We start from the raw sequence: 27,512 nt of genomic DNA on the forward strand, positions 1-27,512 counted from the left end.
TTATTATTATAAATGTGTATATAAAGTTTTAAGATTTTCAAAACACTTTATAAACATGATTTCTTTGATTCTTACAACAACTCTAGGGTATAGATTCAATTATTATCTCGATCATATATTTTGGGGGGTTCTAGGGGGAGGGCATAAGCATTTATATCATTTCTATTATGTACCAAGCACCATGCAAACCCCTTATTACTATGGTCTCGTTTGAGTGTCACAACAACCCTGAGAGATAGGTATTATTATGATCCCCATTTTATAGTGGAAAAAACTGAGCTAGCTTAAGTGATTTGTCCAGAGTGACACAGGTAGCAAATGTTTGAGGCAGAATTTGAATTCAAGTTTTACTGACTGCACATCTAACATTGTATTTACTGAATTACCTAAATATTCACCTTGACTAATCCCAGACACTCAGGTGTAATTAAGTACATCTTGGAATAGATCATCAATTGTTCTTGGGCACTATAATCTCCCCTTTTCTTCATTTGTATTTACCATTCTAGTAGAGGTCCTCATTGATTCTTACCAGAAACATTTAATTGTCTCTTAATTAGTACTATACTGTTTCTAGCCTCTCTCTTCTTCTGTCAATCTTTTCTTGGCACAAAAAATGCTTTAGAGCATAGATCTGAACACATCACTCCTCTTCTTAATCTTTAGTAATACTCCATGGCTTTCAGGTTAAGATACATGACTGTTTGGAATTACAATGAATACTGATTCACATCATTACCCCTCAGATTTCTAAATTTTAAGCTAATAAGTCTATTGGTTGATAGTCACAACATCCCATCTCCAACTCCTTTCTCTTCCTTGCAATGTACTTCTTGAAATTACTGGCTCTCTTCAAAACTCAGCTAAGATGCTTGAGGACTTTCTTGATTCCCTTGTTAGTGTTACCCTTTCTGAGGTTATTTTGTATTTATTTAATAAATGCCCTCTTTCTCTCTCTCTCTCTCTCTCTCTCTTTCTCTCTCTCTCTCTCTCTCTCTCTCTCTCTCTCTCTCTCTCTCTCTCTCTCTCACTTTCTTTTTTCTCTCTCTCTCTCTCTCTCTCTTTTTTCTCTCACTCTCTTGTGTCCTTGTTAGTATTCAACCATCTTGGCCAAAAAATATTTTGGATGGCCAATTTATAGAACCAAGAAAATTCTCTAGGTATTATTACCCATATCTTACATACATATATATACACATACATATTGATATACATATTGACTCAATTTAATACAAGTTTCTTGGGGTTAGGGACTCTATATCTCTCTGTCTCTATTTCTGGCTCTCTTTATTTTTTGTCCCTCTCTCTGTCTCTATCTCTCCCTGTCTTTCTGTGTCTCTCCATTTTTCTTTATATCTCTTTCTTTCTCTGTGTTTTCCTTTATTTCCTTCACCCTTCATTCTTCACTCGTGTGTGTATGTGTGTGTGTGTGTGTGTGTGTGTGTGTGTGTGTATGTGTATAGTGAAACAGGGGTGGGAGGTCTTTGTTTTTCCATAATGAATTTAAAATACTGCATGTACTAATCAATAAATGCTTGTAGGATTTACTGCTTAAAATTTTTAATTTAAGGCTAATCCTCTTAAGGCAATTGTTTAATTCAACAAGATGTATAAACAATTCTGGAAATGCCCAATTACTGTTCATAACCATTTGCCCAAATTCTGCTATCCAATATTTAGATGTGATAAGGTTTGTTGATTGCTGTGCATTTGATCTCCCCCATTCCCTGGGCTCTGAGTTTCAGGATTTCCAGTAAATATGGAAGCATTGTAATTGACTGGCACTCATGTCAATGTATAATAAAATAAAAATCAATGATTAGAGACATAAAAGGATTGCAAATAGATATATGTGTATATACATTACATTATTATACATTATATTACATTAACACATTAGCAAAGATGATGACATTCTCATGCTTTTTCCAATATATTTAATGTCTAAGTATAAAACAACAAAACAAGATTTTAAGAAGTCATCTTCTCTTTGCCTATAATGTACAATTTCACATTATGAGTGGACTGAATATCTTGAGGAAGACTAAATTCAAATCCTATTTCCTTTACTCACTAGCTGGCAGACCATGAAGAGATCACGTATCATATCTATGTCCTGGTATCCCCATCTGTAAAGTGGGGTAATAATATCTACTATTCATTTAATCAGGGTTGAGGCTAAATGAGAGCATGTATGTAAAGGACTTTGCTTATATTATAATTATATAATTACAGTTATTACAAAATAACTGTAATTGTATTGTGGTTGTTAATTATCTGAGATGAAGAACTGAAGTTGATAATAACAAAAATGTATGGCAAAGCTCTTCCCAATTCCAGAAGGCTTAGGAAATAGAAAGGTGAGACATTCACACATGCAATAGTTTACACTTCTAAACAGTAAGTGATTAAATGCCAGACTGAGTGGCCCATACAATAGCATAATGTAAGGGTCCTGAGGAGGGAAATCTTATTATGGGTTAGAAGGCTCAGTATTAGTCACATCTGCCAGATTCCCAGGAAGAGACAATTTGCAAACCTTTCTAACATAGCACTTCAGATCCTAATGACCACTGAGTCATTTCTCAACTACCATTCTGCAATCCCGCAGACATATATTAGATTCGTTTTGTTTCCCCCCGTTGTGTTGTTCGATACCCACGCTAAGAACAGAATTGGATTTCTGCCTTAGTGGACCACCTGATGTTAAAAGTGTCAGGTCTCTAGTGCTCAATTTTTCTATGAAAGATGAAGGACAGATGGATTATTCTTCATACCTATACTTTGGGGAAGAATTGTTTCTTTGGGGACAAAACAGCCTGATGGTTAGGGATTATATTTGGACTTCTCATAATGGGATACAATTTGTGAAAAATATGGGATCATAGATAAAAAAACAGAAGGGAATATACTGGCTTTCATCTTTCTCTTCCTTCATTTCTTCTTCTTATTTGTTATTTATTTTCTTTAGAGTTTTGTTTGTGCCCTCCCTCCTACTTTTTTCAGGTTTTATATATATATATATATATATATATATATATATATATATATATATATATATATATATATGTATATTTCACCTCTTTTTTCCTTTTAATCACATAGATACCGCTTTCTTCTCCTCCCTCTCGGTTAGTCTTGTTTATTTTATGTTTTTTTGTTTGTTTGTTTGTTTTGGTTTTTATTTGTCATGTTTTTCTTGGAGACCTATGATCCTTAGGTTATCTCGTTGCCTCTTGCTTGTATTTGAGATCATGTTTTGCTCACATAGTGAGTATTTAAATGCTCTTTGAATATTTTTAGTTTTTGCTTTTCTTCTTCTGAGATTTCCTTTGTGTTTGTGTATTAATATCCCTAATCTATTGTTTTCTTTTTTGTTTCTTTAGTGTAGCATGACATGGCATATTTATTTTAATCTGTTCTGCTCATTTTTTTTTTCTGTGTAGAAGATATATTATGTGCTCATAATTCTCATTTCTCTTTTAAACTACTTAGGAACAGGATGTTGTATTTCCATGTTTTCTTCAAATTCCAGAAGGTTCCCAATCTTACCAAGTGTTGAATCATTTATTTTTATTTTAATGTATTTATTCATTTACCAAGCTTAGAGGGCCATATTTTTCTCTCTTTCTGTTTCCTTTATTGATTTATTGGTTTGTTTTCAAGATCTTTGAAATTTCTTCTTCTCTAATTCTTTGGTATTTTCAATCATTCCCATTCCCCACTTATTTTCCTTATCATTCACTTCTGCCTCCTTCCCCTCAAATTAGGGCTTCCTTGAAGACTGGACCTCAAATCACTCCAGGCTCTCTCACTAGGCAACTCATGGATCACTAAACTAAATCTTTGCCTCATAAGTTGACTTTTCAGTGGTCAAAACTGGCTCCAGCTGGATGCTTTGCTCTTTCTTTCAGACTGTATGTAGTGTCCCATATGCGTCCCGGTAACCTGTCCCATTCTCTTCCTTTTAATTCCTGGATCTGGGAATTCAGAGTCTGCTTTGGCTAGAATGGAAGTTCATAACTTTGCAGCTCTGGTTCTTCTAAATTGCAGGATCCAGCAGACTTTTTTCCTGAAGATATGTGGCCAAGCTCACTGTCTAAGGCCAAGCAAAATGCGCAGTCTTGAAGCAGAATCGTTTTTCAATAGCTTTTTATTTACAACTTATATGCATGGGTAATTTTTCAGCATTGACTCTTGCAAAACCTTCTGTTACAATTTTTCCACTCCTTTCCAATACATGTTAAATATGTTAAAGTATATGTTAAATGCAATATATGTATACATATTTATAGAGTTATCTTGCTGTACAAGAAAAATCGGATTTGGAAATAAGGTAAAAATAACCTGAGGAGGAAAACAAAAATGCAGGCGGACAAAAACAGAAATGCTATGTTGTGGTCCACACTAATTTCCCATATTTCTTTCGCTGGGTGTAGCTGGTTCTCTTCATTATTGAACAATTGGAACTGATTTGGTTCATCTCATTGTTAAAGATGGCCACATCTATCAGAAATGATCATCATATAGTATTGTTGTTGAAGTATATAATGATCTCCTGGTCCTGCTCATTTCACAGCATCAGTTCATATAAATCTCTCCAGGCCTTTCTGAAATCCTTCTGCTGGTCATTTCTTACAGAACAATAATATTCCATAAGATTCATATACCACAGTTTATTCAGCCATTCTCCAATTGATGGGCATCCATTCAATTTTTGAACTAGAATCTTATAGCAATGGAAAGAGAAAATGAGAACCAGAATGCAGGAGTGGTTTGATGTAAAATATGTTTTGTGTCTTTGCATCTAATGGTGTCTTTGATGGTCATATTGTGCGAGGTGGCAAAAGGGTGCTTAGTTACCTCAAGGTCAGTGAACATCAGATTTTTTGTTTTATTTTGTTTTGTTTTGTTTATGTGGCTTTTAATAAGCAATCTATCTAAATGTATTTGTAAAATGTGAATAATGTACCAAGCACTGTGTTTTGTGCTAGGGATACAATCGAAGCCTTTGCCTTCAGGAAGCTTATAAAATTTTGATTTCATTTCTGTAAGAGTTAGTTTGTTACTCTATATCATAAGGATTTCAGCTTGTGTAATGCCTAAATGTCTTAGAGATATTATATTTTATACTTTTAACATCCTTTAATAACACTTTAGCCTGGAACACAATTTTAAAATGGGCTTTGAAATAAACATAGACTGACATTTGCTATATAGTTGGTAAGGGTAGGAACAATATTAGCAAAAACACAATGGGATGAGAGGAGACATATATAGAGAAATACTGAAGCTCAGGGGAATCATTTACAGATTAAAATCAAACACTATAAAGAAGTTAACACTGACATGGGAATTAGTTATTCTGGTTTAAGAACTCACTCATTGTTTGGTCATCCAGAAAACTACTCATCCCAGTCTGATCAAAAGGGATATTTTAATACAGTAGACTATTTCCCCTCCTCAATATTAAGTGATTTTCAAAAAGTGATATGGTTTCATAGTTCTACTTTACCCTTGCATACGTTAAGAACAATCATCTGGTTTTCTATTTTTCCATGATGATAGTAGGAGGGAAAGACAACAAGAGGAACAATTAATACAACTACTTGTTGGGCACTGTTCTAAGTAGTTTACCAACATTATTTCATTTGAGCCTCACCTTTTACGCGATTGGTGCAGTACACAACTCATGCACTCTCTCTTTCCCCTTTGAATCCATCTATTACAATACTTCTGAAATATTTTTTTTTTTATGATAGAAAAGTCTAAATGTATTCTCTGTTGCTCAGCAGGTTTATCTTGTAATTCAATGACTCCCCATCTTAATAATATTTTTTCTTTAAAACTGTTTTTTGGTTTTGTTTTGTTTTGTTTTTCATGTAGCCCCAAGTCAGAATAGATTTAGGACTGTTGTCAGAGGAAAAAGAGATAAATTCCTAAACACTTAGAGCTTTCAGGCAGCTAGGTGGTGCAGTGGATAGAGCCCCAGCCCTGAAGTCAGGAGGATCTGAGTTCACATGTGACCTCAGACACTTAACTCTTCCTGTGTGACCCTGAGCAAGTCACTTAACCCTAATTACGTCAGGGGGAAAAAAAGACAAAAATAATTAGAGCTTTTTCAATATGGAATGGGCTGTTTCAGAAGATAAGTTCTTCATTGGAGTTCTTGAAGAAGAAACAGAATGACTATGTGTCAGGTATCCAAAAAGTAATTTAAATAATAATATGAGGGGCAGCTAGGGAATATAGTAGATAGAACTTTGATCCTGGGTTCAAATTCAGCCTCAGATATTTACTTTCTTTGTGACCTGAGCAAGTCACTTAACCTTGATTGCCTCCAAAAATTCTAATAAAAACACTCCGGCATTTATATATTGTTTCATAGTTTACAAATTGGTTGGCCAATACTATTTCATTAATCTTCACAACAACCCTAGGTGACTTAGATTCTACTATTATCCTTCTTTTGTTGTTGTTGTCTTCAGCTGTTTCAGTCCTTTCTCTTCATGATCCCATTTGGGGTTTCCTGGCAATAGTTTTCCATATATTTTTTTTTTTTTTATAGATGAGGAAACTGAGGCAAACAGGATTAAGTGACTTGCTCAGGGACACACAGCTAGTAATTGTTTAAGGCCAGATTTAATCTCTGGTCTTTCTGACTACAGTCCCAGTATTCTATCCATAGTGCTACCTAGTTGTCGTTAGTAACAATTTTTATTGACTATGAGTTGGCCACTTGTTTATTGATGACCCTTTCATTTTAAATTTCAGTGATACTCTGATTATACTTTAGCACTGACTTCCACTCCTCCTTCAACACACACACACACACACACACACACACACACACACACACACGCACACACATGCACACACACACACCAGCAAAAACATTGCATGCAATATCTTTCTAATGTTCTGGCTTTTGTTTATGTCATTCCCTAATACCTAAGGATACTCACTTCTCCTGCTAATTTATCTCTTGCCCATCCTCTATCTCCCAACTTCAGTCGTATTTCTTCCAAGATTTTTACAGCTAGGAGTAGTTTCTCCTACATCTGGTCTCCTGCCATAGTATATTTTTCTCATCTTTTTAAACATATTTCAAGTTATGGTTATTTGTGCAACTATCTCATTTCCTTCTTATAGAGTCCTTTCTGGACCACAGGACATTCCAGAGAGGAGATTACATAGGGGAAAACTCTGGAGACGTAGGACCTAAGTTCAAATTTGCCTCTAAAACCCATAATTTGTGTGACTTTGGACAAAATCAAAGCTGTAAAGTTAAGGTGTTAGAAGAGATAATTTCTGGGCTCCTTTACTGCTTTAAATCTTGGACCTGTTGTGTATTGTCATTGAAAGGTCTTTAAGTACAAAAACTACATTCATTTGCATACATCCAGAGCCTAGCATTGAATATTATATATAGTAGGCTCTTAACAAGTCTCTATGTGATTTATTTGAAGGGGAGATTCATATAAACTAGCAGAAGAGGTGATTAAATATATATATATATACACATTTATCTATTTATTTTACAGGCACAACAGCTAACAGATTTGGAGCAAAAACTAGCAGTTGCTAAAGATGAATTGGAGAAAGCAGCTCTTGATAAGGTAATTTGCTTTTTTTTTTCCCCCTGAGGCCAGCATAATATATTTCTATTTATTTATTTAGTGCATGCTTATTGACAACATTGACTAATCCTTTCTGTTGCTGATTTACTTAGGCAACTCTGTTTGCTGTATCCCATAATGGTTATAAAATCTATGACAAAAAGAGTTGAACCTATTCTTAAGAAATATTACTTATCAACTTTTAACATTCATTAAAAAATAATTCCAAATGCTTTCTCTCCTGTAGTGCTCCAAGCCCTAAATAAGGCAAAAAAGCAATATGAAAAGTAATTATACATGTGAAGTTGTCAAAACATATTTTTTGTGTTAGTCATGTTGCATCCAAAAAAAACCAAGCCCACAAAACCTAGAAAATAAATTAAATGAAACAATCTATATATACTTAAATCACGCAAAATTCATCAGTTCTCTGTTGAAGATGGATACCATTTTTCTTCATAAATCCTTTGGAATTCAGTTGGATCACTGTGTTGATCAGAGTAGATAGTTCCTTACAGATGAACATTATATTATATCGCTTTTACTGTACCCAAGTTTTCTTGTTTCTGCTCACTTCTCTTAGCATCAATTCATATAAGTCTTCCCTTAGATCTCTAAATGTAGCAGCTATGATACTATGATTCTCCTCTCTTGTAGATGAATTAAATCAGATCTAGAGAAGTAAGGTGTCTATGCTCACACAGCTTATAAGTGCCAGGATAGAATTATGATCTAGGTCTTTTAGACTTTATCTAGCACTCTCCATAAAGTATAATACTCTATCCATGATCTCATGCTGTCACTTAGGAGCATAAGATAGTCACAAGATCTAAAATGATCTAAGGAATCATGTAGCTAAATCCACTCAATTTAGACATCCGATTAATCTTACATATACAGTTGTTTCTCATCATTCACAGAAATTATTTTCCATAAAATCAACACAAAATAATAAGTAGGAGAGCTAGATAATATACTGGATAGAGCATTGGGCCTGGAGTCAAGAGATGAATTCCAATCAGACCATGGGCACTTGTCCCTGGGCAAATGTCCTAATCCTATTTATACCTAGTTTCCCTTATTGCAAATAAGGGGGAAGGAAATGATAAACCACTCTAGTATCTTTGCCAAGAAAACCCCAAATATGGTCATGAAGAATTGGACATGATTTCATAATTCATAGTAATTATATAGAACATACTTAAGTTGTATAAAGTGACCACAAAAAGTTATTAGTGAATACTGAGCTATTGCTCCTAGGTAATTACAAGATTAGGTTTTTGGGGCAATTCTGGTGACTTTAACACCTGTATTCCTTAAGTATAGGCATTTTTTTCTTCCTTTTGCTGGATATACTATATTGTTGATTCATTAACTTTGAACTCAGGAGCCATCAAGCCCTATAGTTTATTCCTGAGCAAAACTTAGGTAATACATGAATTTTTGTGCAAGACATCTCACCACCTTTTTGCACTTTAAGGACACTAGATAGGACTTGAGGCTCCTTTTAAACTGTGAAATCACCGACAAAAAGCATAAAATTGGGACTAATATGGCACTAAAGAGACCTTGAAAAAGACTCTTCTTTAAAACATATAAAAGCTGAAACAAGGTTAAACATTGTCTTATTTAACCTATCTTGTTACCTGTCAGCCAGCTCTAATTTTTTATGCCTTTCACTTGTGCACCAGTGACTGTGAAATTGTGATGAATATTGATTTTGGAGTTACAGATAAAGTTTAGCAAGTATATGTAATATTCAAATAATGAAGATTGGTGATACTTTGCATAAATATTGTTGTTTGCATGTTATCTCTCACCTATTAGATTTTGAACTGTTTGAGAGTAAGAAACTTGAAAGGTGAAAGGGAACCTGCTGACTGACTAAGCAGGAGGGATATTAAATTTCTTCTATACCCTTTACATTTACAGGGGGGGAAAAGGAGCAATCTAGAATACTAAGTGCTTATAGGGGAAAATATTATTATTAAGACTGAAAAGATGGAAAATAATATAAGTTGAAGTCTAGCAACATAGTGGGTTTTTTTTTGTTTTGTTTTGTTTTGTTTTTTTAGGTCAAGAACCTCTTTGTTTCTTGGTGCTGGCTGTTGATTTTTAATCTTTTTTTTTTTCTCTTTCTCTTTGTATCCCTAGAACTTAGCACAGATACATTAGACACATAGTAAGTACTTAAACAATTGGTGTTGGCTTTTCTATCACATTTAATATCATGCTAAAGGTCCCGATCCATATTCCCCAGCCAATATCTGTCTCAGATTTGTACATTTCTTAACCTCACTATGTTTAAGATAGTCACATTGTGTTCACCATATCTTAAACAAAACTAATGGCAGAAATGGAAAGATTGGACTTAAAAGGCAGAATGAATATTGAAATAATGCTTAACATTGAAGATTGGGTAGATTTTTAGCAGATCTGTACGTAGATAAGAGCTTTGCTATAGGAGATATTTACAAATTAGTTAAATATTGAAGATGCCCTTCAATGCTTTCTTTGTTAGTTAACCATTTCAACAACCTTGCCCCTTTATGATGAACATGCTAAAGAATAATGCAAATAACAATTCATTTACCTGTTTGCCACTTCTTTTGTGATAATTTTTTTTTTTTCAAATACAAACAAAATCTCAGGTCCTTGGTGGACTTCTCAATTATATTTGTTATGTTCAATCACTTTTCAGTATTTCCAATTCTTTGTGACCCACCCCATTTGGAGTTTTCTTGGCAGAGATGCTGAAATTGTTTACCTGTTTCTTCTACATCTCATTTTACAGATGAGGAAACTGAGACAAATAAGGTTAAATTTAATCTTTTCAAGGTCATATAACTAATAAGTGTCTGAGTTCAAATTTGAATTCATGAAAATGAGTCTTCCTAATTTCAAGCCAGGTACTCTCCCCCCTATGCCATATTAGTTATTTGGAAGTAGCAATAAGTGGGTATTTCATCTAAATTGAAGCACAGATGCAAAATTGATCACATGATACACATATAGACAAAACATGTAAGATAGTATTTGTTATTTCTATTTCATATATTTGAACACACATTTGTGCATAAGGAAGGGGAAAAGTAAGGGAATAAGCACTTATATAGTACCTACTATATTCCAGGGATTTTGCTAAGTATTTTACAAATATTATTGATTGATAATATTTAATAATAATAGTAATATCAAATCTTATTTATCATTATTATCAAATATGATCCTCATAAAAACCCTGGGAGGAAAATGCTGTTATTATCTAATAATATTTAATAATAATGTCAAATATTATTTATCAATATTATTAAATATGATCCTCATAAAAACCCTGGGAGGAAAATGCTATCATTATCTAGTTTTTTTTGTTTGCTTGTTTGTTTTTTAATAACTAAGGGAACTGAGGGAGATAGAGATTAAGTTTTTTGTCCATGGTCACAGATAGTAAATAACTGAAGGCAAATTTAACTCAAATCTAGCTAAATCTAGGTCCAGAGCACTGTGCACTGTGGTGCCGCCTTGCTGCCAAGGCTATTCTAAGACAACAGTTAATGCTTTAGTACTTGGGTTTCCTAGGGTAAAATCCTGTCAGTCATTAGGATATTTGGCGATTATCAGATTAGATTTGCTTTATTGTGAATTCCTATTGAATGTGTTTGTTATTGGAATCCTGTCACAATCTAATTGTATTAAATCATGGACTGATTCTAAGCTTAAAACAGACTGCTTCTGAAATTCAGAGGTAGCCAAAGTCAGTGATGATATTTGTAGTGCTAGGGTGTGTTCAGTGATGCAGATACAATATAAAGAGAAGATCGTTGGAGTCCAGAATATACTTTGCATCTTGCTCATGTATTTAGTAAATGTCCAAAGGTTTGAATTAAATGGCAAAATTTCATCTCTGGTGTTAATTAGCTATGGGGCTTTGGGGAAATGGTAGACTTGTTAAGGGAGAAAGGACTTTACCATCCCATAGTCTAACTCAGTCTTTACATAATAATTTACCCTTTAAAAACACTTTATTTAAATCAAACTCTAAACAATCTTGTGATGTAGGTAAAATGGGATTTATTGTCTCTATTTTTATAGATGAGGAAATTGAGTCTTGAGGAAATTGATTGGTTACCTTGTCCAGCTCACATTGCTAATAAGTGGAGAATATTTGAGGTTATCATAGAGAGAGACAATATTTATAAGAAATATTTATTCCCTTTCCTTCTCTTCCTCTTCTTTCTAAAGAGGAATTTGGAGCTGGAGGAGACTTTAGAAGTCTTTGAGTTTAGTTGACTCACTCTACAGATAAGACAATTGGCTTATCTATATATCTAAAGCCCAGAATGTTAAGTGACTTAGCCAGTGTCACTCAGAGAATAAGTGTCTAAGGGAAGGTTCTTTTTTGTTTGTTTGTTTGTTTGTTTTTGTTTGTTTTTTTGTTTTTTTTTAATTTTATTTATAATTTTTGACAGTATATATGCATGAGTAATTTTTTTTGTAACATTATCCCTTGTATTCATTTTTCCAAATTATCCCCTCCCTCCCTCTACTCCTTCCCCTTGATGACAGGCAATCCCATACATTTTACATGTGTTACAGTGTAACCTAGATACAATACATGTGTGTAAATACCATTTTAAGGGAAGGTTCTTACTCAAATCTTTCTGACTTGACCCTGTGTTCTCTCCATTAAATCATATTGACAACAAACCCCATGTTCTTTATATTTGAATACATCTTAATATTTTAATAAACACAATTCCAATCTCTAACTGAAGTCTGTCACTCAACTGTGGCATTTCTGTCTCAGTTTCCACATAATAATAAAATGCTGAGAATGGTTTCTGTATTGAATAATTCCCGAGACTACTGTGAAGCCTAAGGAATAAATGTATGTTCAAATGCTTTGTCAATTTTGAAACCACAACAATATAAGAGGCTGCTTTTTGTTTGTTTATTTTCTGTTTTTTTTTTTAATTTATAAGTAGTATGCAAAACATGTAATATGCAAATGCTACAGGTTTGACCTTAATCCTTCATTATGAACTTTTTCTAAAACAGGTGTTCTTAACCTTTTAGGTATCTTTGGCTATCAGAAGAGACCCATGAATGTTTTAGCAGGATGTTTGAAAATGCCTTAGATAAAGTGAATATGATGACAAAGGAAACAAAGTATATTGAAATGCAATGATTAGTATATTTTTTTAAAAATGGACCCCAAGTTATTGTCCCCTGGCCTGAATATACTGCTCTCCAGTTTCTTTATAGGGATGAAAGAGAATGGGATAGACTATATAACTACAAGACTAGTGAATTTCCTGATATGGCTTGTCTTTGATGTAGACTTGATATTTATCCTCCTGGATTCTTCTCTTCCACCCATATTTTGCCACTCATTTCTTCTCCTTTATTCCCGTATCACTTTCATAACAAGTGTTAAGTGCTCTTTTTCTTTCCCCCTCACTGAAGATATAGTACATCACCTTGAGTGTCCATGATCCTGACCCATGAAGCTTTTATTTCTACCAGTAAAGCTTCCTTCTTCCAGATACTCTTCTTTTTGGGGATTTTCAGTATATAAATTAGCTGAGCTGATCCAATAATACCCATTAACACTTCATCATGGATTATTTTATTATTTATCCAGCCTAGAAGATATATTTCATTCACTTAGTAAACATCTATTAATTATTGAGTATATACTAGACCCTTTGCTAAGTGCTGGCTGTAAAAAAAATGATGAAAAAACAGAAACCAAATTTTAAAAGTTCCTGTTTCCAAAGAACTCACCGTATAATGGAGAAGATAGACTACAATATATGTGTGTATGTGTGTTTGATTATACAAAAGATATAGAAAAGAAAACACAGCTGGAAGGTCATCTCAGAGGAAAGGGACTAGCCTTAGTGCAAACAGGGGAATGTTTCTTATGGAAGATAGGATTTTGGCTGGGGCTTGAAGGAACCAGGAGATAAATGTGAGGAGGAAGAGAATTTAAGACTTGGGGAATGGTCAATGGAAATGCTATGGGTAAGGAGATGAAAGCAGAATATTTAATGCAAGAAATAAATAGGCCAAAGCCACTAGATTGCCCATTATGTAAAAGAATAAAGTGTGAAAAGACTGGAAATGTAGGAATATTAATACTATCTCTTTCCCAGAAGAGTTAAAGGCATTTAATTTATTATTTCCTTGAAAATAATATTGTTTTTAATAGGGTCAGATGAAAAGACAAATGGAATGACTCTTGCAATGTAAATTTCAGGCACTGGGATAGACAAATGAATAATCTTGATTTTGTGCCATCATCCCATAAATCTCAATTCTCATTCAGACTCATAAGATCACAAAATCTCAGAACCAAATGAGACTTGTTTAATATTCCATCCAGTACATCGAACTTTCCCAGAGTATTATTCAGAGATGGAAGCATTCATAGAGATCATCCAGTCTAGGCCCCTTTCCTCATGAGGCTGATTTAAAATGAAGAGCTAATGATTTCAACAGGATGACAAAATAGGAGATAGAAAATAAGTCAAAATTCACATTAAATAGGAAGTCATTAAAACTTAAGTGATAACCTGTATGATTAGAAATATCATGCCTTAGTGGGTACAAAGTTGACATTGGAATCAGGAAAGGTAGGCTTGGGTAATGTGTATTATGCCTGCTGACTAAGTGACTCAACCTTTCAGTGCTTATTAAGACTATAAATTTTATAACAGTTATCCATTCTCTATAGAACACAAAGTTTTCTACTTGAAGAGCTGGTAGAAGGGAGAGTATTCTAGCGCTGAAATCACCCTCAGTCAGTGGTTTCCTAGGAAATCTTTAACATGAACAACATATATATATATATATATATATATATATATATATATATATATATATATATATATATATATATATATATACACACACACACATATATATATATACATATGTGTATATATACATATATATATATACACATATGTATATATATATATTTGCATTATACAATTTTAGATTTAGTCTTCTTTATTAATATTTTAACCATAACTTTCTTAAGTGGAAACAGTCAATAGAAGAGTCAGTCAAACCCCAATTTGTAGAGGGTTACCAATTTCCAAGATGTAAATGTTCCTACTGAAGATTTAACAAATGAGTCTCAAGATCCAATTTGAGTATTCTTCTACCTAGCCTTACCTTTCAGGGCTTATTAATTCTGTGACCATTTTGTTTTACTGCCCTGTTCTTTGCTTTTTTTGTGTAAAATAAAAGAAGTTAGAATCAGTAGGATATTTGTGGTCCTTTTCAACTTTCATCTGGGATCTGATGAACATATTTTAATGAATAACAGGTTTGCATTTAAAACAAACAAATATATTTGCATTGTGGTATTAGAACTCAAGAAAGTGAAGATCAATGATGGATGAAAGAATCAAGAAAATTTTCTGGAAGCAATATTACTTTAGCTGGGTTCTAGAGAAGGAGTACTAGGTGGATGGTAGAAATAATGGATGCTATTCCAAGGAATGTGGACCACATGTTCCCAAACACAAAGTATAGAAGCCTATAGAAGTATAGAAGAAATACAAATGGTATAGTGGTTAGAGCTCTGGGCCTATAGTCAGAAAGACTTATCCATCTGAATTAAATCTAGCTCAGATATTTATGACTCTAGAGAAGTCTATTAACCATTTTTTGCTTCATTTTCTCATCTATAAAATGAGTTTCAGAAGGAAATTGCAAACCAATCCAGTATCTTTGCCAAGAAAACTCTAAAGACGGACACGAAAAGTTGGGCATGACTAAAACACCCAAAGACACACACACACACACACACACACACACACATATATATATATATATATATATACATAAAAGTGTATGTGAGGGAGAGTTGGTCCCAGTCACCTTACCCATGAATTCTTTGTGATGTAGACGGCCCCTCCTAGGCCTTCTCCTTCTCCCCCTTTCTGCTCTTGTCCCATTCTTTCCAAATGTAAATAGGGAACACTGGGACTTCCCAAGGAAATAACCAAAAGGCATAATATTTGAAATTCTTTGTCATGATTATTCTTTACAATTCTGTCAATAGATTGAATTTGTTATCAGAAGACCACCTAAATAAATTAATCAACTAACATTTTTAAGGCCTTAGATGAAGTAGTTCCTAGTTCATCCTAATCCTCGGTCATCAATCCTCTCATCCATCCCTTGGTCTCTATTACTTCCTTTGTTGTCAGAGACAACTAAATGGCCTGTCCACATGTCTGATGGATGACTCATGAAGGCCTGTGAACCTGAGACATAAAGAAAAATGAGAATGCTTTGCTCACCTTCACAATATAAGGAAGTGTGGTTTAATGACAAATAAAATCACTTCCCCCCATCTTCTTTATATGAAGTTTTTACTCACTTTGAGTGTCTGTCTCCTTAGGTTATTGAATCAGGCATTCAGATTTCATTAAAACCCTCATAAATATTATAAAAACAGTCTCCCTTTTAACATTCCAGCATCCTGGCCCTAGGCTCTATTTTGATAAAGAAAACTGCCATTTACAGTGACTGATAAATGCATTATCAGCCTCATCATCTTTGAATCAACCCTGAGTTTTTGAAGAATTTTTACTATTTATTAGATCTTAGACAACATGATATAGTAAAAAAAGAATTGTTATTCGTGGCAGAAAATCAGGGTTCAAATTCCATATTTGCCATCATGTGACTTTAGGTAAGTTCTTTTCCCTTTGAAATCCTTCAGTTTCTTTCTTGGTCACCATGGTTCAAAGACATATTGTGGAGATTAAATTATGCAAGGTACAGAAAGTTGTCTAATGTAAAGCACTATATAAATGAGGCAAAATATAAAAATCTTTTCTAATGTAAAGTACTAGATAAATGCCAGTTATTATTTTGATTGTGTTTAAAATTATGACAGCCTTTAGCTACTGACACAAAGAACTATTAAAATTCAAAAGGCTAGACTCCCTAGCTGTTGGAAGCATAATAAATGTAACCTCATTTCTTGCCATCTCTTTACATAAAGTTTTTTTTTTTTAAACTTCCCTCAAGTGTCTACCTTTAAAGCCTACTGTAAAGGATTGCCCTTATTTTTGTGTAATATTTTATGCTACTATATAGTATTTTATATGATCCTCATAACAACCCAATATACTAAGTAGGATGGGTTGAAGTCATTCATCTTTCCATTTATTAATTTATTCATCCATTCATTCACACACACACACACACACACACACACACACGCACACAGAGAAATACACACATTTAATTGTGTCTCACTGATAGAACTCCCCAGTGAAAAATGCAAAATACATATTATTTGAAATTCTTTGTCATGATTATTCTCAAGTACAGTTCTGTTAATAGACTGAGTTTGTTATCTGGAGATCACCTAGATAATTAGTCAACTAATACATTTTTTAAAAGAAGTGGATTCTAGTTCATTGGCTTTAACTTCTGAAAAACAATATCTAAGAAACTTTCCAGCTCTATGTTAAGATAAAGATTCTTATAGTAATGGTAGAGGAAGGTTTTTTCATCTAGAGAATTCCTTATTCTAATGCATATATATGTCTAGTTCTTATTAGCTACCCAATATGGTGGCATTGGAAATACAGATAAAAGGACTGAAATCATTCCTGTTTCAGGGGCTTACATTTAAATAAGAGATTCTGCAAATCTAAGTTGCCTGCTAATATGAAACAAAGAAAAAAAATTATAAGAAATGATCAGTTTGTCCTTCCTTCTCCCAAAGTGACACTGATAGAGCAGGCACAAAGGGCGAAGCTTTCAAGAGTTGATAGAATATCCATAACCATTAACTGAATGTCTTGCAAATGTAAAAGTCTTGTCCAATATCCAATCATTACAGTTTTAGAAGATGTGAACCACATCAATATTGATATTCTAGTGATTTAAAATCTGAAGTCAAAAGGAGGTTATTCCTAAATCGAAGTATGATTCACATGTTGTCCTTGGAGAGGCAAGCAAATGAGCTGCAGAGATAGTTTCATCATCTCTCAAAGGCAGCAAGGAACATAATTTCATGGGATAGTTTTGTCTTGCAACTTTCAATTCTTATAGATATAAGTAAAAGACCTCTAAGAAGGTAATTTCACATTAAATGCCAGCATTTGTTGCAAAACATGAAAAAGTAGAGAAATTTTATTTTTAAAAAGTTGACAGAAACATACAAATTAAATCAACAAGTATTGGTATTCTCAATGAAGTTAACAAAAAAGATGATACTGAAACACATTTTGGAATATATGGTTAGGGAAAAAAGCAACCAAAATTTTGGAAACTAGTCAAAAATTTTAATACTATATATGAGAAATATTTTTAATAATGGGAAGTTAAAACAGGGAAATCATTGAACATTACAAAATCCTACCTTAGCTATTGTCTGTTGATTATAAGGAAGTGGTTAACTGAAAATAAATACTTCTCCAACAAAGAAACTCTAAAGAATGGCAATATCATGTAAGTTTTACTTTCTAAATACATTTTTACTTAAGTGGAATAATTCCTTCAAAAAATGCCATCATTAAAATAAAGTAGGAGATATAAAAGTGAAAGTTCCCCATTATAATTGATGTTCTGAACAAGATTACAATTGAAGAAGAATCTATTCACTAAATATATGTTTGACATTGCATATTTTTGACATAAAAATATGTAATTGGAACACCTGTCTATTGTGTTCACATCTACATGCATGTATATCTAAAATAGTCATTGTAGATATATCATTCGTTGGATCTAATTCTATTAGTTGGATCATTCTATTAAAGGAATAGTCTAGGCTAGCTCCCATTTGGATCACCAAAGATGTTTTTTATTATTATTGAATGTGCCTTACATCCACTAAATGGGCTTTTAGATGGCATAGTAGAAAGAGTTCAGTATTTGGAGTCAGACTAACCAACTGTGTGATTCTAGTCAAAATCACTTACCAATGTTTGTCTCAGTTTCCTGATTTGAAAAATAACTGGAAAAGGAAATGGCAAACTACTGCTGTATGTCTGTCAAGAAAATGAGTCAGACAGGAATGAAGAATTACTGAACAAAAGCAACATATCGAGTAATTAATTTGTAAGAGTAAAGCAGGTATACAAGATGGTTATGAATTCCCTATTTGAAGGAGAGAATGAATTTTTATTTGTTTTATATGGGAGTTCAGTTTTCTGGATTTTGAACACTCTCAACAGAAAGAAGAAAAAGAAAGGATCAGTTAGTGGGGATTTCTAGCTATGCAAATGAGGATACCTGTTCTAATAATAGTCTCTATATTCAATCATATACCAAGCTTTTTCAATTATCTAGACAACTCTCAAATATGATCTATTGATTAATTACCTCCTATTGCTAAGAATTCTGCCAAATGAAAGACACCCCCCAAAAAAAGACAAAAATGAAACATTTTCTGTACCCAGAAAACTTATGGTCTCCTGCAGTTGAGATAGAGTTATATACAAAGTAAGGAAAGTCTATAAGTAGTCAACATAGATAATAGGAATATCTATGCTCTGATACTGATATTAAGGTAGGAATTTCTTTTTTTTTATTAATTTACAGAAGAGAGAAATAACTTTAAGATTTAAAATATAAATATGAACAGTCCTTAGATATCTCAATTGAATCAATTAACTAAAGTGCAAATAATTTAATTACCATATTTGGTAGGATTACATGCTTTTGAACTTTGAGTTAAAAGCAGATGATAAATATATTGGGGTTGATTAAAAGATGAAGCATGTATGTGGACATTATATATTTCAGAGAAGCAGAGCATTTCAATAGAAGTATGGAGATAGTTATTTTAGGAGTAAAGCTTTGGAAATTCTTTGAAAAGTCAGACTCTTCTGCCTATAATTAGAGGTCAGGAAGAGGTAGGTTAACCTAGAAAGAGCATCATATTAATTCCCCCTTTAACTGCCCTCCTCGCACTACCTCATCTGAGAAATTGGACCACTACAAACAAAACTGCAAGAGGCCAGCTTAGACAAGTGGGGGGAAAGTGTGGCTTTAGGATTTTACAAATATTTCAACCCTTTGGGTACAGAAAAGAGCTTACAGGAACTTCATGGGAACTCTACAAAAGGATAAAACAACTTTCCTGAAACCACAAACTGTAGTTTACTTTATGCTGCTTGTTGTTAATTTTATCCATTTAACTTATTTGGATTTCTCTCTCTCTCTTTCTCTCTCTCTCTCTCTCTCTCTCTCTCTCTCTCTCTCTATATATATATATATATATATATATGTATGTATATATGTATATATACATATATATATATACATATATATATATGTATATATATGTATATTTATATGTATATATAAATATGTATGTATAAAAGCTTGAAGAAGAGAGTTTAGCAAACTTTAGGGGAAAAAAAAGTTGTTTTGTTTTTTTTTTTGTTGTTGTTTTTGTTTTTTTGTTTTTTACCAGATTTTCTATGTACACTATCCTATAAAAGTTGGATAATTCTGACTAATTGGTATCAAATAATATTCAATAGGGCTGATAGTGCTTGATGGGTGCTTGTGAGTAATAAACTTAGAATTATAACTTCTTGGAGTTACCTCTAGGTCCCTGAGGCAATAAATTGATAGCAAGCTGCTACCTGGGGACCCAATCTGCAAGTGTGAACTAGAATAGAGAGCCTAGAGGAGATTGATAATAAACGTTATTTGAGTAAGTATCAAATCCTCAACATTAAGAATTAGAGAAATGGTGAACAAAGAAATTGTTCCCCATACTATGTCTTGGTAAGTACATTAGCTTGCTGAGTAGAGGTTAGGTAGGAGAACACTTTAGGAATGGTCAAATACCTCCCCAAGGAAAAGAGAATGGAGAAATGGAATACAAAGTTCATGAGGCTAGTTTGGCTTGATAATAAAATTTTTAAATGTGACTAATTTGAAGCATGTAATGGTAGGTTTGAACCATTTTGGCAGTTTCGTAAACATCATATTGATGAAACAATAGTTAATCATAAAAGCACTGGATAGCAGTTCAACAGAGGAGTGAGATGGTCAGATTTGGGAAGATTATTTTACACAAAGGAAACCATGGATATTGGGCATTTGGAAGAAAGCAGCTCACTTAAGATAGTTTTCTTTTTCCTTTTCTTTTTTCTTTTTTTTTTTTAGAGCAGTACAGGACAATTCCTAAAGATATGTATAAGTGTGTGAGTGAAAAAATAGATCATATTTGAGAGTTGTCTAGATAATTGAAAAAGCTTGGTATATGATTGAATATAGAGACAAACAAGAGGAAAAAATAATTGATAAGCCCAATATTATGAGCTTGCATGACATAGCGAGGTGGTTCCCCCAACAGAAATATGAGAGTTTGAAGAAAGAGCAGATTTGAAGTTAGAGTTGGTGGTATCCTATTGGATGTAGCAATGTATTAAGCTGGAGGCATTGTAAATATAATTTTACAGTTTTGTGAGATATACAAGTAGAGATGATAATTAAATGCACATGAATAATGAGATGATCAAGGAATAGAAAGTAAAGAGGATTAAAGAAAGAGAGCAAGACAAAAAACTAGAGGATGGTCCTAAAATATATGATAATCCAGGGTATGACTGAAAATGAGAAGTTGGATATCTAAGAGGAAGAGAACATCCAAGAGATGCATATAGTATCAAAAGATGTAAAGGCATGCAGAAGTATGGGCAGTGGGAAAATAGTGTTGTTTTATCCCTTAAATCATCCATAAGCCTTAGTAGCATGGGGCTATTGGAGGCAGATGGTAAGTGACTGAAAAAAAAGGAATCACAGATAGAAAATGTTTGCGTATAAAAGGTAAAAGAGGTAAAGATAGGTAACCTAATAGGATAGCAGAGTTAAGGGAAGGTATATTTAAGAATATATGAGATGATGGCACTTGGCATAGAGAATGGCCAGTAGAAAGGGAGATTGTGGGTAAGGACAAAAAAGGGGAAAAGATCTTAAAGATGAGGGGAAAGGATCAAAATTACAGGTAAAAGAATTGATCCTGACAATAAAAACTTCCTCAAAGACTACAAGACAGAGAATGAGACCTGATGTATAGAAAATTCTGGTTTTAAGGAGAAAAGAAGAAGAAATGTAACACTAATAGTGAATAATCCTGATTTTTTTTTCAGAAATAAAAAAAAAAAACAGTTTCTCTGGGTTTACCTATTTCACCTCTGAGTGTCCTTAGCTCAAGAGACACAAGTGCCACTTGTTCCAAAACAATAACAGAAGACATCCTCTCTGGGCATACTCAAGTCAAGTGGCACTGTAGGTGGGAAAGGGGAATTAAATATAAAGGCAGAATCCCAGACTCTCTAGAATAACCATATTGACTGACATGGCAGATATTCAACCTCCCTGTATGTAACAGTCAGCTCACCTGCTACAAGATGGGATTGGCAAGCTTACTAATGTTAGCATCTTCCCATCTGTAAGGTACCTAGTTTAAATTTTATCATGGTTAAATTCCTTTTCCAGCAGGTGAGATCAGCAGGGACACCTTTCCAATAGACAGTGTCTGCACAGTTTCCTCCCCTGATTCCCTGTTTCTGCAGTATGACACTTCTCACCTAACCTTCCTCACCTATTCCTAAAATTTCATTTTTTTTTACATAGAAATGCAGAGTGAAATGTCTGTTATGTTCATTTATAGACTGGGAGCTGAAATGGGCAGAGGGAGAAAACACACAAAAATACCTTTAAAAAGCTTCTTTATTACTTGCTATCCATTCAATAAGCCCTCCTTTAAGACAATCATCCTATTTTAGAAAGCTCAGCATAGCAAGGGCATCAGGTCAAGCTAATCTATCTATTCTATTTTCTTCTACATTATTCACAGTCTCTGTAACAGCTGCTCTCCTATTATTTCTGTCCTATCTCCTGAAAGGAAAAAAAGATGATTGTGAGATTCTTTGAGCATGATATTCAATTCCTTGTTTTCAATCCAGAAAATATTTATCAAATATGCAGTCTGAAGACCAGGCCCTGGGGATAATGCAAGAGTATGTGAGAAAGAGTTCCTGTTCTCAAGGAGGGGTTTACTAAAGAAGGCTACAACACACATATACACAACATATGTATGTGGACACACACCTCTGTAATGGAAAACAGGATCACTGCATGCAACACATATGAGCCAAGTGCTATTCAGCAATTTTTAGAGAACATACACTATCTAAGACTCCATGATGAATACTCGAGGGTATAGCTTTAAGGGAAGCATATAAGATCATTATCATTAAGGACCTGAAGATACAGTTGAGAAATTAAGAACCTAGAAAGTATCAGGGTGTTGGGCATAGGGTTTATCTTATCACATTTATTATGGGTATGTTATGTTTTGTGTGATGATATGGTAAGTTGTATAATATTCTCTTAGATATGTATAGCCAAGTTAGAAAGTGAGTTAACTCAAACACTAAGTGTCATATTAGTCAGAAATGGGAGATCTTGTAGCACAAGTCCCTAGATAAAATATGAGATATGATGTGATTCTTTAAGTGAAGGGGAAAGAAAATGTTTCAATGCAGAAATTCCCTGCCAGCTTGTTGAAGAGTAGGGGAAAATGTTTTGTCAGTAAAGTGCATCATTTGGGAAAGAAGAGCAAGGATGAATAATAAAATCTAGAAGATTCATGTCTCAAGTAAAAAGTCAGTTTTAAGAATGTGGAATAAATCACAGTATTGAACTCATCCCCTTTATATTATATTATATTATATTATATTATATTATATTATATTATATTATATTATATTATATATATTATATTATATTATATTATATTATATTCACTAAGTATTGTCACATATTCTGAATATAGCTTTTTGGAGAATTCTGGAGATGGTATCAAAATCATCATTATTAATTAGGAAAATATAATATAAATCATTATTGGCTATAAATAACTTTGAGATATGATTTTATTCCAATCAAATTGACTAAAATGATTGAAGAGGAAAATAGCAAAAATGTACAACTTTTAAGCAGAGGTTTGGTTCCCTGACTAAATTTAAATTTCTATCTAATTCCTTTATTATTGGGAATGTGGAGAGGAAAAAAAAATAGAATTCTGGAAACATCTGGGTTAGGAATCAGCATCATATAATTCAGGCCAGTTCCAACGATCTTCTGATGAAGAGAGCCATCTGTACCCAGAGAGAATATTGAGTGTAGATCACAATATAGCAGGTTGTGCTACTTTTTTGTTGTTGTTTCCTTTCCTTGCTTTTTGTTTTCTTTCTCATTTTTTCCCCTTTTGATCTGATTTTTCTTGTGCAGCACTATAGTTGTATAAATATTTATGCAAATATTGGATTTAATATATTTTAACATGTTTAACATGCATTGAATTACTTGCTATCTAAGGGAGGGCATGGGAAGAAGGGAAGGAAAATTTGGAACTCAAGATTTTGCAAGAGATTCATTCTTTTAGAAGTTTCTTCAGTCCTTGAAGAGATAGATATGTCTATTGAGTCTTCTACATTTATCGATTCTCCTTAATATTGCCTTTCTATATGTTCCTTTTCTATTTTCCCTTGGGCTAGTGCTTTTTTTTGGCTTTGCTATGGATCCCCCCACACAAATTCTTTTCATCTCCATCACCAGAACCTTGAACCAAGTCTGTAATTAGAATCTACAATTCCCAGTTTTTCATGGGCCTGCTGTTTTAGTGAAGACTTAATGGATGTTACTGTGTTTTCTCAGTCAATCTGAGTCTTCTATTAGTATCTTCACACTAAAACTTCTCATACTTAATCTTGATTGATGTAGATTTATTCTCATTTTATTAAGTTAGCAAATATTTATTAAGTGCTTAATATATGGTAAATAACATAAAAAATATCAGAATATCATCATCTTCTTTAAATGGGATGGAGACAACTGGATCAATTTATTCAATCAGAAACTACCTCTTCTCTCTTCCTCTCTCTCTCTCTCTCTCTCTCTCTCTCTCTCTCTCTCTCTCTATATATATATATATATATATATATATATATATATATGTGTGTGTGTGTGTGTGTTTAGAAATATTTCAATACATATATCTACATAACATTCTTATGTGTATATATTTACACATACATACATATCAATCTATTTGTACACACATGTACACACACATATTTATGTGGCCCTCCGGGTTATGGCAAATGGGCTGAGGGGTGGACACAGAGTGTGAGTTTTCTGTTTTTTACTATAGTCCGGCCCTCCCACAGTCTGAGGGACAGTGAACTGGTCCCTATTTAAAAAGTTTGAGGACCACTGAGCTATGCCTTCCACAGTGGCCTTATCATCAGAAAGCCTAAACCAAGTTAAGGGTAACCAACAGGTCTCAAACCTGTTGGGGAGAGTAGGGGAATGTCTGCTTCAGTCACATGAAGGCTTTCCCTGGAGAAACAGGCAGATGAGAGCAATTTGTTCCAATGACCATGAAGGCAGCTTTGAACTTGGAAGGACATTGATAACCCCAAGGCAACCCATGGCATCCCGGCCCATTGCTTGTTATCTTGACTCCTGTCCAGCCACAGGACTTAGATGATTGGAAGAGATGCTATTGACCTTGTCAAAAAAGGGGGCTGAAGAACAACAATTTGTGCTGTGTTTAAACATGTACATGTGTAATATTTATTATACAGCTGTGGATATGTGAATATATACATATAGCAAATGTAATCTATATCTCTCTAATTTGTATACATGCATTTACTCTATCAATCAAATATAAGCTTATTCAAGATAAGAACTTTTGACTTTATATATTCTTCCCCTCTAGCATAGTAGTCCCTAGTATAGTGTGTTGATTGATTGTTTCTCCCACAATGTAGAACAATCAACATTACAGTATCTGTAGAGATACTGTAAGTTTAGTTTCATATCGCTGCAATAAAGTAAATGTTGCAATAAAGCAAGTCACCCTTTTGTCTCCACTACATATAAAATTTATATTTATATTGTGCTGTAGTCTATTGATTGTACTATATTATTATATCTTAAAAACATGCATACCTTAATTAAAATATACCTTATTACAAAAAAATGCTAACCATTATCTGAACCTTTTGCAAATCATGATATTTTTGCTGGTGGAGACTTTTGCCTCACTGTTGATGGCTACTGACTCATCAGGATAGCCGATGATTGGAGTGGCTGTGGCAATTTCTTAAAATAGCACAGTGAAGTTTGCCACATCAATTGGTCCTCCCGTTCATGAAAGATTTCTCTGTAACATGCAGTGTTTTTTGATAGCATTTTCTCCACAGTAGAACTTCTTTCAATCCTCTAAATCCTTCTGCTGCTTTATCAACTAATATAATATTCTTTGGTATTATTGTGTCTCGGGAAGAAGGAGGCCTGAGTTTGGGGACTGAGAAAGGAGATGGCCAGTTCTTGAGGTAGTCAGAATACACACACAGATTTATCATTTTCATTTGCCATTTTCTATGGGTGTGTGGTCCATGACACATCTAAATAATTCCAATAGTAACGGCAAAGATCATTGATCTCAGAACACCACAATAGATATAACGATAATTAAAATCGTTACAATTACAATTACAAATCTGAAAAAATTTGAAATATTATGAGTTGCCTAAATGTGGCACAGATACATGATCTGGGCACATGATATAGGAAAAATAGTGCCAATAGCTTGACTTGAGGCAAGGTTACTCAGACTTTCAGTTTGTAGGAAGACACAGTATCTGTGAAGCACAATAAAATGAGGTATGCCAGTACTGAGCCTGGGAGTAGACAGAGCCCTGAATTTAACGGCAGAGTATCTGAATTAGCATTCCCATTCTGATCATTTTTGGTTATGTTTTCATGCATAAGTGACATAATCTTTTTGAACCCTAGTTTTGATATGAATAGAAATGGGATTAATAATACTCATACTGTCTACCTAATGGCATTGTTGTAAGGAGAACACTCTGTAAACTTTAAAACACTCTCCAAATGGGAATTCTTATTATCATGTATTTATAGTCTTAGTAAAATCTTGCCCTCAGGGAAAACTTCTGATTATGATGTTGGTTATATGGACTCAAGCTCATATATATGAATATAATGAGCACAATTTCCTCCTCCGCCCCTCTTTCCATTGAGAACAGGATATCTTTTAGCTATATATTGCTTATGTAATAAAAGCCTTATATGTGCTTACACATATTATAATAATTAGCATTTTCTTCCTTCCTTCTGTCTTTTACTCTTCCTCTTCCCCCATGCAATTATGAGAAAGAAAATAAGAAGACAGGGACTTTTCTAGCATTGCTCTCTCTTTCTATGTATCCATGGAGGGGGAAATTAAGGCCCTTTTTACTTAGTGCTCCATGTAGGCCCAGGAACCTCACAGAAAATCTAATAAGGAAATGCAAAGGCTTCTGTCTTCCCACCACTACCTACAGATGCTGGTCAACTTTAGATGCAAACATTAATGATCTGGTATCTGAAACGTGAAGTGACTTTGGCCTGTCATTGAGGAGAGGGTAAAAGTCAGCTATTGTCTTTCTTGGCTCAATTGTTATTGGTTTCCCATTTGTGGCCAAGATTTACCATGAATTAGATCAGTATTATCTGAAGTGGACAGTAGAGCGACAAAAGTATAGTTAATGCCATCAAACCTCTCTACTGGGTGTGTTAACTACAATAGACTGTTATTTTCTCTTACTCTTAGTAAATTTTTTTAAGTGATTATTATGTGCCAGACACTGCTAAATGTTTGGGATATAATTAATGAACAGACAAGCGCTGACCTACAGGGCCCATACAGTGTGATGGGAAAAGACAACATCCAATGGAAAGCTGAAAAGGAGGGACAAAAGGGCATGTTGAAGTCTAGTCCAATGACATTATTTGAATGGGAAATGA

General features: G+C 33.7%; 1 protein-coding gene across 1 annotated transcript in view; it reads left to right on the plus strand.

The window, feature by feature from the left end:
- The window catches only part of LUZP2 (leucine zipper protein 2), a 721,061-nt gene that overhangs the window by 559,510 nt on the left and 134,039 nt on the right, over positions 1 to 27,512 (plus strand). The window contains 1 exon segment of the mRNA XM_074272647.1: positions 7,545 to 7,619. Within this exon segment, the coding sequence (XP_074128748.1) occupies positions 7,545 to 7,619 (75 nt within the window).

Source organism: Sminthopsis crassicaudata, chromosome 6, assembly GCF_048593235.1.
Source record: "Sminthopsis crassicaudata isolate SCR6 chromosome 6, ASM4859323v1, whole genome shotgun sequence".
Classification (NCBI taxonomy): Eukaryota; Metazoa; Chordata; class Mammalia; order Dasyuromorphia; family Dasyuridae; genus Sminthopsis; species Sminthopsis crassicaudata.